This window comes from Piliocolobus tephrosceles, chromosome 14 (assembly GCF_002776525.5).
Source record: "Piliocolobus tephrosceles isolate RC106 chromosome 14, ASM277652v3, whole genome shotgun sequence".
NCBI classification, from domain to species: domain Eukaryota; kingdom Metazoa; phylum Chordata; class Mammalia; order Primates; family Cercopithecidae; genus Piliocolobus; species Piliocolobus tephrosceles.
The window spans coordinates 83,514,266-83,527,445 of NC_045447.1; the positions used below are offsets into that span (position 1 = coordinate 83,514,266).

Here is a 13,180-nt window from a genome sequence, read left to right on the forward strand (position 1 = left end):
ATAGGCAAAGACGTGAGAAGGATTTTTGAGAGGCTCCCAGCTATCACCCTTTTGAGTCTAAGATTCTAAGACTGTTAACATTGTGAACAAGTGACTTTATGGCCTTTCTTCCCTTCTATTGTCTTATATCTCAGTGCTTCATATGCCCCAATACTAAAAGATTCATGAATGACTCAGTGCTCAATATTTTCTTTTCAGCTCTTACCTTCAACGTAGGTTGGGAATGAAGCCAAGCTTTTTCTTGACTGTAATTAAGACAAAGAGGTTTCAAAAAGAGCAAAGTATAATGAAATATGCATTAACACAATCATCCATGCAACATGAAAAATAAACACATCATCAGTGGCAGTTACCAGTTACTGATCATTTTTAGTTAGAGAAAGTAAAGTGCAGATAAATATGCATTTATTAGTAAAGGTTACCTAAAATCCAGAATAGTCCATTCATATTTTAGATAACCTAGAAATCTTACATTTCACAGAGAGGTATTTGCCAACTAAAAAACAATCCCACAGACAAAAATCTCTAACAACAACAACAACAATAAAAAGGGCACAATTTGTAGTCTTAAGGATCTGCATTTCCATGTGAAAAACCGATTAGTGAAAGCAACAACGTTATGACTAAATGCTGAAAGTAAGAATTCTCTTAGAGAAATTTATTTTACTCTTTGCCACATTGATCTCTCACTGTGCTAAAAACGGGTGCTAGAGGTTTTTAAAATCTCTTCCTTTCATCTCCTACTGATTTATTTTAGTTGAAAAACTCCATTATATAAATCATTATTGTGTGTTTTCTGAATAAGAACACAATAATGGAGTAAATTCCAGTAAACCCTGGAATTTCTTCTGCATCTCAGAGCAAAGGTCAGTGTTCTCACAGCACTGTTGGAAGCAGAGATGATGAGCTAGACGCCTTTTAGAGTCTGACTAGATGGCAGCTTAACTGCCTGCTCTCAGAGGAGCAAAACTCACCATACGTTCCTTTCAGAAGCAGATGTCCTAGATGTAACACTGACTGAGATAAGAGAAATAAATTCACCCCTGCTTCTACCAGTAAAATTTGTAGCTGGTGTGTCTGGACCAGGGTGATACAAGAATCACAGGAGAGTGGAGAGCTATTGTTAAAGACAAGTCCCTAAAATGCGTAGAAGGTAAGATTTGTATGGCCAAGAATTTCATTGCTGAGAACCTACCCAGTCTTAGGTGATTATTTAAATGCATGACTTTAAGAGGAAAGATATCTGGCACTGAATAGCTGTTGGATAGGCTGACCTGCATAGATGGTAGACTCTCGGGTGCCTGGCAGGTTGGATGAGGAAAGCGCCCTGGTTGAGTGTTGGGATGTCATTGGGAGCAACTCCCTAACCTAGCACTTAACACAGTGCTCTTTCCTTGGAGGATGGGAATGGCAAAGGGATGATAACTTAGTTAATACTTGGACAACAGTCTAAAAATAGTAGTTTCAATTGTTTTGTGAAAAATTGGGGCAGTTGAAGAAACCTAGTTATAAGACTCCAGGTCAATTCAGGATAATGACAACTCAACACTAATCACACAATAATATATTGTACAGGGCAGCTTTTCAGTAAACCTGCTGCATGTGTGTTCACTGAGATGAAATGGCTCTGCATGCCAAAGTAGGTGGGTTTCTAGTCCACCAGGAATAAAAAGTTACTGGCTAGTAATGCATTTATGAGAAAATGCACACCAAATAAAAGCCAGGATATGTGGATGGGGGAAAGAGAACTCCAGTTTCAGCAGTGCTTTACGTTAATTGTATTTTCCACTTACCTAAGTGAGAAGATAGGCCCAGTTGAGGGCCAGCAGCCAAATCTATCTAATTCAGATTGGTTTAAAGAAAAAAAAAAACCCTCATAACTTCATGTTATGCAGATGGAAGCTAGCATCTTCATAGGGGCCAAAAACTTTTAAGTTATTATTTCCCAACCATTTCCCTACCCTTGTCCCAAGTAACTAGAGCCTGGGGTAATGAGAGTTTGTTTAATCAAAATTGCTTAGGCTCCAGGTACATCTAAGAAGTCAATTCACATTTTCTTGCTCTATTTGGATACTTTTCTGAATGCTAATCTCAAAGACAGTGTCCAGATTGTAGCAGAAGCTACAAAAGAATTACTTCAGTCTATAGTTCTAAAAGCTGCCATTTTATTAAGAGCTACAACAGACAGCATTTGGTACATTCACTTATTCTCTATTCATGAGCTCACGACTAGCTTTCTTAGTCTCTGGGGTGGTAAGATTTTTTTTTTTTTAAAGAGTTTTGTGAAATGCAAGAATCTCTAACTACTGCACACAAATAGGATTTTCATCATCATTTCTAAGGATATGTAGAAACGTGAGCAAAGTCTTGAGGGACTGAGAAACTAACAAATTTGCCTTATTATATCTGAAGCATAATCAAATGCTGAATATTTAGATGTCTGGTTAGCCCTTTATTTCACACGTGGACTGAGATGAACATCTGCTGATCCTTAACTTTCAAGAATCAATAAAGCTCCATTTAAAAAGTTAAAGGCTAAGATCTTCGGGATTTGTGTTTGGGGGTCACACAAATCAACTCATGGGCAGAACTTGGAGGCACAATTGGGCAACTGGAACAATGACAGACAAGCTACCTTGTCCATGTAGTCTGTGGCCTGTGAACACTTTCTACTCTGGGAGTGGCAGATCTTGGCAGTTAAGAGTGTGGGTTCCCATGAGCTCTGGATTTGAATCCTGGCTGACCACTTGTGAGCTCTACAATCTCAGGTAAGTTACTCAACCTCTTAGCTTCTTCAACCAGCAAATGAGAACAATGATACCTACCTCACAGAATTATTTTAAGAATTAAATGAGACACTATCTGTGATTTTTCTCAGCCCAGTTCCTGGAACATTGTCAATGCTCAAGAAATGATAATGCTCATTACTGTTATCATCATGGCACCTGTCCTTTTTTTCGTCTTACTATGCGTTCTCACCCAACCATGTGATGTGAGAATGAAGCAAACTGTGGAACAGTGGAACAACAGAAACTGTGCCCCGTCACTCCTGCTTCAAATGGCCAAGGGTCTGAGGTTCAAGACCAGAAGAGGCCTAAGTATATTTCTAGTCTAAATTCTAATGTTGGTCATTTCAGAGACGGTCTATCTTTGATTGTTTGGTTTAATATGAACAGATTAATAAAAATACTTTTCCTTTGCATATTAATGGCAAATATATGTGTATTCAAGGGTACCTCAAGGGTAAATTTTAACTAAGACTCCCTTTAAAAGCGATCTGCCACTCAGTTTAAAACAGAGATTGTTTTTTTCATTGCATTTAACATAAAATTATCAGCAAAATGAGGGAAAAGGAAACCATCGTTCATCATGTGGTTTACCTCTTTAACACATCTCCTCAGTGTTGATGAGGGAGCAGCTATATTTAGAGTGAGCTGAGCCCACACACAGACTATGGCGCAGACCAACATTTACTTGATGTTGGCTCATTAGCAGGTGTGAGTGGCAGTTCACTCATTGTAAAAGGACCCTGGGTATAGGAGAAGGCAGTGTCTCCCCTCTGGGGCTGCCCTTTCTCAGCTCCAGGCACCTCAGTGGGAGAAAGCAGCATCTTCTCACTGAAATGTTCCATAAGCAAGGAGACCACAGAATTTCTTGTCCAAAAGGGATACTTTAGAGCTGCACTGTCGGGCAGTCTGCAGCCACACGTGGCTATTTAAGTTAATTAAAATGGGATAAAATGAAAACTTCAGTTCCTCAGGTACACTGGCCACATTTCCAGGGTTTGACAGGCACATGAGGCTAATGACTACCACAGTGGACAGAGCAGAAGTGGAACATTTCCAGCATCGTGGAACGTTCTCACAGACAGCACCGCACCAGCAAGACAGAAGGGCGCGCTCATAAGACGGGCTGCCTGGACAACAGGCGTGGACTGGAACCACACCCTAGGTAAACTGGGAACATATGGCCAGTCTATTCTTATGAAAGATATCGCATTTGGGCCTGAAATAAATGGGTGTTTAAGAAACTAACATATTTCCCAAAGCACACAGCAACTCCAAGTCCTGGCATGTAATGCCAGGAGGAAAGATGCTGTACGTAGAGTTTTTGGTATCCAAGGTCAAGTGCTGTTCGACAGTACTTCCTGCAATGATGCAAATGCTCTGTAATCCACCCTCTCCAATACAGTATCCACCACTGGCAGCCATCACAGGTGGCTACCGAGCACTTGAAATGTGGCTACTGTGCCTGAGGAAATAAACTTTTCATTTTATTCATTAATTAGACACCTGCAGCCAGTGGCTATCAAACTGGATGACATGGCTTTAACAGGTGAACTGTACACTGGAGAGGAGAAATCAGGATTGTTTTCACCAGGGTAAAGTGGGTCAGGAGCACTGTAGAATGCTGTATTAGGAAGCACAGAGCAGTATTAGAGTAAAGCAAAGTGGCCCGATGGCCTTGGTAACAAAACAGCACCCTACCTCTTTATTTGTGGAGGCTTCTGCGGGGTCACTGGGGTGAAGAGGTGTGCCTGATGACTCTGCACCCAAGGGTGAGGAGCTGCCAGGAGACGGAGACTAGAACACAGCAAGAGGAAACACAGTAAGAACTTGAGAGACTTGGCAGACACTTGGCTGGGGGAAAGGGGCCGGGAGAGAGAAGCAAAGCAGAACACAACCGAACAGACACTGCAGTGGGGAGAAAACCTCTTAGAAAGGAGCTGCCAACTGTACGTAAAACACTTGTGGTTTTCAAGCTTTCTTTTTCAAGTCCTGCCATGCTTTCAAAGGAGATTTCATAGCTCTGGGCTGTTATTTCCCTTAGGCCAAATGTCGAAAGAAAATACAGAAAAGGTTGAATATTAAAAGTCCTAAATGGATTGAGCTAAGGATATTACACAAATATGTTTAAAACATTTTTTTCTTACTGACGAAGCCAAATATTTAGGGCATCAAATGTCTTATAAAATTGCCTGCCCCAAATGATCCAAATGAAAAGTAAAAATTAAAACACACATTTTTAAAGAGGCAGCTGGGCCTGATTTTGATGACTAGAAACCATACCACCTGTATTTTCCTAGTCAATTCAGATTTCAAATATTTCTGATTTAGTCTACAGGCTATTGAAAATTCAGAGAAATTTCAGCATTTTAGCATCTGAACACTACCTTGGATGCTCTTAGAACAGTTCAAAAATCCTTTGTCAAACAGTATATCAGAAAATAAGGCTTATAAACGTAATCCAGCATATAAACAGAACCAAAAACAAAAACCACGTGATTATCTCAATAGATGCAGAAAAGGCCTTTGACAAAATTCAACAACCCTTCATGCTAAAATCTCTCAATAAATTCAGTATTGATGGAACGTATCTCAAAATAATAAGAGCTTTTTATGACAAACCCATAGCCAATATCATACTGAATGGGCAAAAACTGGAAGCATTCCCTTTGAAAACTGGCATAAGACAGGGATGCCCTCTCTCACCACTTCTGTTCAACACAGTGTCGGAAGTTCTGGCCAGGGCAATCAGGCAGGAGAAAGAAAGAAAGGGTATTCAATTAGGAAAAGAGGAAGTCAAATTGTCCCTGTTTGCAGATGACATGATTGTATATTTAGAAAACCCCATCATCTCAGCCCAAAATCTTCTTAAGCTGATAAGCAACTTCAGCAAAGTCTCAGGATACAAAATCAATGTGCAAAAATCACAAGCATTCTTATACACCAATAACAGACAAACAGAAAGCCAAATCATGAGTGAACTCCTATTCACAATTGCTTCAAATAGAATAAAATACCTAGGAATCCAACTTATAAGGGATGTAAAGGACCTCTTCAAAGTGAACGACAAACCACTGCTCAATGAAATAAAAGAGGACGCAAACAAATGGAAGAATGTTCCATGCTCTTGGATAGGAAGAATCAATATCATGAAAATGGCCATACTGCCCAAGGTAATTTATAGATTCAATGCCATCCCCACTAAGCTACCAATGACTTTCTTCACAGAATTGGAAAAAACTAAAGTTCATATGGAACCAAAAAAGACGCCTACATTGCCAAGACAATCCTAAGCCAAAAAAACAAAGCTGGAGGCATCATGCTATCTGACCTCAAACTATACTACAAGGCTACAGTAACCAAAACAGCATGGTACTGGTACCAAAACAGAGATACAGACCAGTGGAACAGAACAGAGCCTTCATAAATAATACCACACATCTACAGCCATCTGATCTTTGACAAGCCTGACAAAAACAAGAAATGGGGAAAGGATTCCCTATTTAATAAATGGTGCTGGGAAAACTGGCTAGCCATAAGTAGAAAGCTGAAACTGGATCCCTTCCTTACACCTTATACAAAAATTAATTCAAGATGGATTAGAGACTTAAATGTTAGACCTAAAACCATAAAACCCCTTGAAGAAAACCTAGGCAATACCATTCAGGACATAGGCATGGGCAAGGACTTCATGTCTGAAACACCAAAAGCAATGGCAACAAAAGCCAAAATTGACAAATGGGATCTAATTAAACTAAAGAGCTTCTGCACAGCAAAAGAAACTACCATGAGAGTGAACAGGCAACCTACAGAATGGGAGAAAATTTTTGCAATCTACTCATCTGACAAAGGGCTAATATCCAGAACCTACAAAGAACTCAAACAAATTTACAAGAGAAAAAAACCCCATCAAAAAGTGGGCAAAAGATATGAACAGACATTTCTCAAAAGAAGACATTTATGCAGCCAACAGACACATGAAAAAATGCTCATCATCACTGGTCATTAGAGAAATGCAAATCAAAACCACAATGAGATACCATCTCATGCCAGTTAGAATGGTGATCATTAAAAAGTCAGGAAACAACAGGCGCTGGAGAGGATGTGGAGAAACAGGAACACTTTTACACTGTTGGTGGGACTGTAAACTAGTTCAACCATTGTGGAACACAGTGTGGCGATTCCTCAAGGATCTAGAACTAGAAATACCATTTGACCCAGCCACCCCATTACTGGGTATATACCTAACGGATTATAAATCATGCTGCTATAAAGACACAAGCACACGTATGTTTATTGTGGCACTATTCACAATAGCAAAGACTTGGAACCAACCCAAATGTTCATCAATGACAGACTGGATAAAGAAAATGTGGCACATATACACCATGGAATACTATGCAGTCATAAAAAAGGATGAGTTCATGTCCTTTGTAGGGACAAGGATGCAGCTGGAAACCATCATTCTCAGGAAACTATCCCAAGAACAGAAAACCAAACACTGCATGTTCTCACTCACAAGTGGGAACTGAACAATGAGAACACTTGGACACAGGAAGGGGAATATCACACACCAGGGTCTGTCGTGGGGTGGGGGGGAAAGGGGGAGGGATAGCATTAGGAGATTTACCTAATGTAAATGATGAGTTAATGGGTGCAGCACACCAACATGGCACATGTATACATATGTAACAAACCTGCGTGTTGTGCACATGTACCCTAGAACTTAAAGTATAATAATGAAAAAAAAAAAAAAAAAAAAAAAGAAAGAAAAATCGGCTCAGGGAGAATGGCCTGGTTGGGTGTGGTATTGCCTGGGCTGATGGGACCCCAGCTCCCTGTGCAGGCAAGCCCCGCTAGATGTGAATAGGAAGCTCCCAGGTCGGTGTACACAGAAGGTGCTCCATAAATATCTTCTGAATGGATGGGCAAATAAAACAAGCAAGCACAGGGATGGGACTGATACAGGCCTGGAAAACACTCCTCGGCCTATAGCCAAATATTGTTGTGTGCTCCTGAAATCTTGGGAGATGAAAGGCATCTTCAGGTGAGCCACAGAGATGCTTAAGAATTCTGCAGCGATGGTCCTCTTAGAGGAAGGCTATGCTGCTTCACAGTCTGTTGGCAATGTTTGACAAAAGGCATAAAACACAGAGAAAAACCCAACACAGATGTATTCCCTCAGGAAGCGTGAGGATGTGAGTCTGGGCAAAGGAAGCAAAATAACCCTAGTCCTTGCTTGAACCCATGTCTGATCTCTTGGGACCAGCCCCCTTGGGGAAGCTGAGGCATAGAGACATCAGTAAAATATCTTCATGGAAAGGGAGAATGTTTCACACAGAAACGGTGCCGGTATTGGGGCAGTGGGGGCACGCTGATAGACAAGGGGGAGCTTGGTGAGCATTGTGTGAAACAAACAAACAAAAATAAACCTTTTCCAAAAAGTCTGAATTATGGAGAATATAGGGGGCCACAAATGAACAGAAAGACAATGCAGTGAAATTCATTTTATTTCAGATGAAGCAGTTGTATGATCCCAGCCTAATGCTGTGAGACTTGAATTTGTTTCTTGTGATCCCATACACCTGATTCTAGGCAGGGAGGTGAGGACAATGAAAGAACCCCTTAAATGTTCACATGCAGACATCAGACACTCAGTGGGGAAGCCAAGAGGGCAGGCCCAGGGTAACAGCTGGCATAAAGAACCCCAGGCCCCATAGCCCTTGGCTGCAATAAAGTAGCCCTGCATGCCTTCAAGAAGAAACACATACAACTTTTATTTGGCACCAAAGAGAGCTGGTGCGTATTTGCTGATTTTGCTCTCTGGCTGACTCCAAATTAATGTAGTAAAGTCTTCATGAGAAGTTAATGCCTTTAAATTTCCCCAGTTTTTCAGATCTGAAGAGCTTCTTCGGATATGCACGATTCTATTTTTTCCCCCAAGTAATTTTCTGTCACAAAGATTTTAAGGGTCTGGCCCCCAGGGAACCTGGTGTAGCTGGATTTTCTTTAATTGCATGGTTTGAGGGCTGTATCACACCTTCATTAAAAACAATCCTCCAGAGAGTCTCACATTTCCTATTTCTCAATTGCTCTAAATCTTCTAAAAACAAATTCTTTACAACATTATGGGCACCTGATGATCTTAGGATGATGTAAGAAGACAGGTTACACAGACAGTGAGCAGGGGCATGGAAGAGGGAGCCCAGACCCCACAGTAAAGTGAGGTGACTGCTGCTGAGTACCCAAATGGAATAGGGGGAGGGGGCACAAATGAGCCTGCAGTGGACACCGCCCTTGCAGAGGCTCTGGTTGGACCCACACCCACCACATCAGGGACTGCTTCCCCGCAGACCCCGGGTGCTCTTGCCAAAGGCACGTGCTTGAGCTAATTCAAGTTTCCTTCCGTTTGCATGTGCAATTAATCACCTCCACCTAGAAAGTTCACTCTCATTCTTTCCTACGTTCAATGTTCAGCTCAAAAGTAGTCATCTTGCTGAAGCTTCCGCAGACCCTATTCACAGTGCATTCCTTTTCTCCACAGCCATGTGCCATGCTGTGTAATTATCTGTTCACGTTACGCGTTATGCCCCTTCTCCCCCAAGAGCTTTCAGGCGGTAGGGACCTTGTCTTGTTCATGTTCATCCTCCAACTGCCTTGCCTTGGGTCTTGTAAACAGTAGGCACTCAGTAAATGTTTACTGAATAAATGGCTTCAATTTATTCTAGCTTTACAATGTTTTCCAGCTAACATAGGAAGCAGATATGTTACAGATACACCCAATGCTTTCTTCACTTTTCAGTGGCCAATGGTAGGCCCTTTTCTGATACAGCATCCCTCTAGTGTTGTGTGTAGAACATTCAATATGCAGTTTTTTTAAACTAAAAAACATTTTTTTTTTTTGGTAAAGACAGATTCTCGTTATGTTGCCCAGGCAGGTCTCGAACTCCTGGGCTCAAGCAATCCTCCTGCCTCGGACTCCAAAAACACTGGGGTTACAGGTGTGAGCTGCTGTGGCTGGCCTCAATCTGCATTTTGAATTAGAGAAATGGTCTTTGCCTTTGATGACTGTCACCTGGGCTCCAAGGACACTCTTTTGATGCAGAAAGCTGTCCCCAAATGAGAGAGGAACCCATCTAATGGAAGCCTAAAAATCACCACATCATTATCTAAATGTCAAGGGTGGACAAACAGCTTCAAAACAGACATGGCCCCATGAAGCCTAAACAATGGTGTTAGTGTTTGGCTCATCTCAAATGTCTGCTTTACAAGACCTATGTCCATTACATCCAACTTCCACCTTGATATACTCTTAAAAATGGAGGAAAAAAACAGAAATTATATAATACTGTTAACTTTCAAAGAATACATTGCAGGCAAAATTTAGGCAATGAAATATGATAGAAAAAGTAAAATTGTTGTCACATATATCTCTCTCTGGAGTCTCATGCCTTCTGGGCCACTGGATGGATATCCAATTTTAAGCAAACAAGACCATTTGCTTGTGAGGGTGGGATGTAAATGCAGGGTCAAGAGTTTACAAAGGTAAGTGCCGAACCCAGAAGTCTATCTATGATGCAGTGCGCAGAGATGACTCACCAACAACTCCCTGTTCTACATAAGTACAAGGTCTCCTTAAGCTAACAACTCATATTCTGCAGATAATGTTCTAGTAGATTCTCTACAGCTACCATCTAAGTTTTACTACCACAGCTCTGGGATTCCGCAGAGCAAAGCTTTCAGCCTCAAGACCAGGTTCCTGAATCCCAGACAAGAAATGTATCATCCTGTCCATTGGCATTGGAGCCAGAGGTGGGTAAAGGATATACAAGTATCCCAAGGCAAAGTTGATTGTTCATTTTAATTCTTTTTTTGGGGGGGGGACAGAGTTTCGCTCTTTTTGCCCAGGCTGGAGTGCAGTGGTGTGATCTCAGCTCAGTGCAACCTCTGCCTCCTGGGTTCAAGTGATTCTCCTGCCTTATCCTCCCAAGTAGCTAGGACTACAGATGCACACCACCACGCCCAGCTAATTTTTGTATTCTTGATAGAGATGAGGTTTCATCGTGTTGGCCAGGCTAGTCTCAAACTCCTGACCTCAAGTGATCCACCCACCTTGGCCTCCCAAAGTATTGGGATTACAGGCATGAGACACTGTCCCCGGCCTCATTTTAACTCTGTCTGAACATCTCTTAAGGGCAAAGACAGTACTTCTTGTGGTAGTGGGGAGACATACAAATAGATCCTGGAACTTTCAGGCTGTTTGAAGGGAAGAGAAGCACCACCACAAGTTATTATTATTTATTTGTTCCTTCGACAGACATCTCCGTGCCTATCTGTGTTCCTAACACTGGGCCAGGAAACAAAGAGGAAGGAGACCTGTTTTCAGAGAATGGGAGGAGGCAGATATGGAAAGGCAGGCCCCCAGCAGGTGGCCAGGATGTTCTTCTGCACAGTGGGGACACAGAGGGAGTGGTCAGTTCTGCAGGAGGGGAGGGGTGTGCATCAGGCCATGCTTCCTGGGGAAGTAGTGCTTCAGCTGAGTCCTGAACACCATATGGTCTTCATAGAGTAGTGTGGGACAGAAAAGCAGGGAAGATACTAGAAACACAGGCAGGGAGGAGGAACAGCACAGCTCTTGCAGGTAGGAAATGAGGCTGTGGAGCCGGGCAGGGACTAGTGGCTGGAGCCCCATGGAGGATAGCACAGGGTGTTACTAACAGCTACAGCTCAGCTCCTACTCTTCCCCAGGAGTGGATTTTTTTTTTCTTTTTCTTTTTTTCTTTTCTTTTTTTTTTTTTCTGAGTCACTGGCCTGCTCCTCTCATTGAAGAAGCCTAATATAGGCATTCAGAACTATTTCCTGAGTTGAACCAAAGATCTAAAGGAATGAGGGATTGAGTTACCACTCTCACCCCTTGGAGATCTGCAGAAAGAAACTTTTATAATTAGGAAAAGTAGATGGGATGATAAGAATCCCCCAAAGCTGGAAGTAAAGGGTTCCTGCCTCCTTCCAAATAGATGATGAACAACATTCTATTCTAGAAAGGCCTGAGGACTGAGGCAGGATTTCAGAGGGCAGGGCCATGACGTGGAGAGGAATTCAGGGATCTTGAAAGAGTTTTGGAGAAATTCTAGTCAAGAGACACACAAAAAGTGAGTTCTATGTGGGCCATTCATTCAACAGTGAAATGCTGACAGTGTCCAAATAAACCCAGATCCCTGCCTCCCCTAAGAAATGCCTGGTCTTTCAGGGGAGACAAACCCATATAGGTTACAAATACAGGGTGACTTCTGTAAACAGTGGTCACTGTCTGAGTAGCTGCAGGAAAACAAAAGTTTTAATGTCACAAAAAGTCACAAATGAGCCGGCTACTTATAATGTGCTAAGTTTGAGTGTGTTCCCTAGAATTCTTGTGTTAGAAACTTGGTCCCCAGTGTGGCAGTGTTGAGAGGTAGAACTTTTGGGAGGTGACTGGGTCATGAGAGCTGTACCCTCATGAATGGATTGATACATTCAAGGATTGATGGAGTAATGGGTTATTGAGGGAGTGGGTTAGTTACTGTGAGAGTGGAGCTATTATAAAAGTCAGTTTGGTCGTCCCTTGTGAACCCCCTTGACATGTGATGCCCTGCACTGTGGAGTCCCCACCAGCAAGAAAACCCTTACCAGATGCGGCCCCTCCACCTTGGACTTCCCAGCCTCCAGAACTAAAAGAAAACAGACTAAGACACAACACTAGTGCCTACCTGAACGGTCCCAAACACTAGCATCTATTTATCTGGTCCACATCTTTGTCAACTGTTCTTTTGACTGTTGGGACCATCTGTTGTTACAAGGCAAAAACAAAACAAAAACAAATAATAGCAAACAAAGTGCAGAGGTGCAAATATTGCAAAAATAAATACAGGGATAGCAGAACTGCATAAAGTTGAAGAGAGCAAATTTGGAGTCTTTCTCAAACTAGCTGTTGACAGTGAAGAAACTGGCGGGGTTGCACTGGTTAGTGAAGGAGTGATGAATGGAAAGAATGGTAACATTAGAGGTGCTTCTAAAGAGAATGACTGGAATATCAAATAATTAAGAAAGGCCCTTAAGAAAATGGAGTCAGTCCTTAAATATTTTTACTGAAATTGGTTTCTCTTTATGATTGAGATGACCCTTTCTGAACATGCTGCAAAAGTCACATGTGATTTGAAGGTTATTTTGTGTGATTCAGTGACTTTTCTTTGAAAACAGTTATAACTAAGATCAATACTACATCATATAAAATCAGTACTACTTCTCTCTTCTAAGATTCGTGTACAGTTGGAACTATAACCTATAGGTTGAGAGTCAAAAGATAAACTAAGGTTATATTTATATTTTTTAGTATTGCTCTCAAGGTAAAGTTCTAA

General features: G+C 41.7%; 1 protein-coding gene across 2 annotated transcripts in view; it reads right to left on the reverse strand.

Annotated features, from left to right (window-relative positions):
• APBA1 (amyloid beta precursor protein binding family A member 1) overlaps nt 1-13,180 on the reverse strand; it is a 224,381-nt gene that overhangs the window by 37,831 nt on the left and 173,370 nt on the right. For both annotated transcript variants that reach the window (XM_023213244.3, XM_023213245.2), the window contains exons 3-4: nt 4,488-4,583; nt 206-245 (exon numbers count right to left, since the gene is read on the reverse strand). In XM_023213244.3, coding sequence (XP_023069012.1) covers nt 206-245; nt 4,488-4,583 — 136 coding nt within the window. The remainder of the gene's footprint in view (nt 1-205; nt 246-4,487; nt 4,584-13,180) is intronic.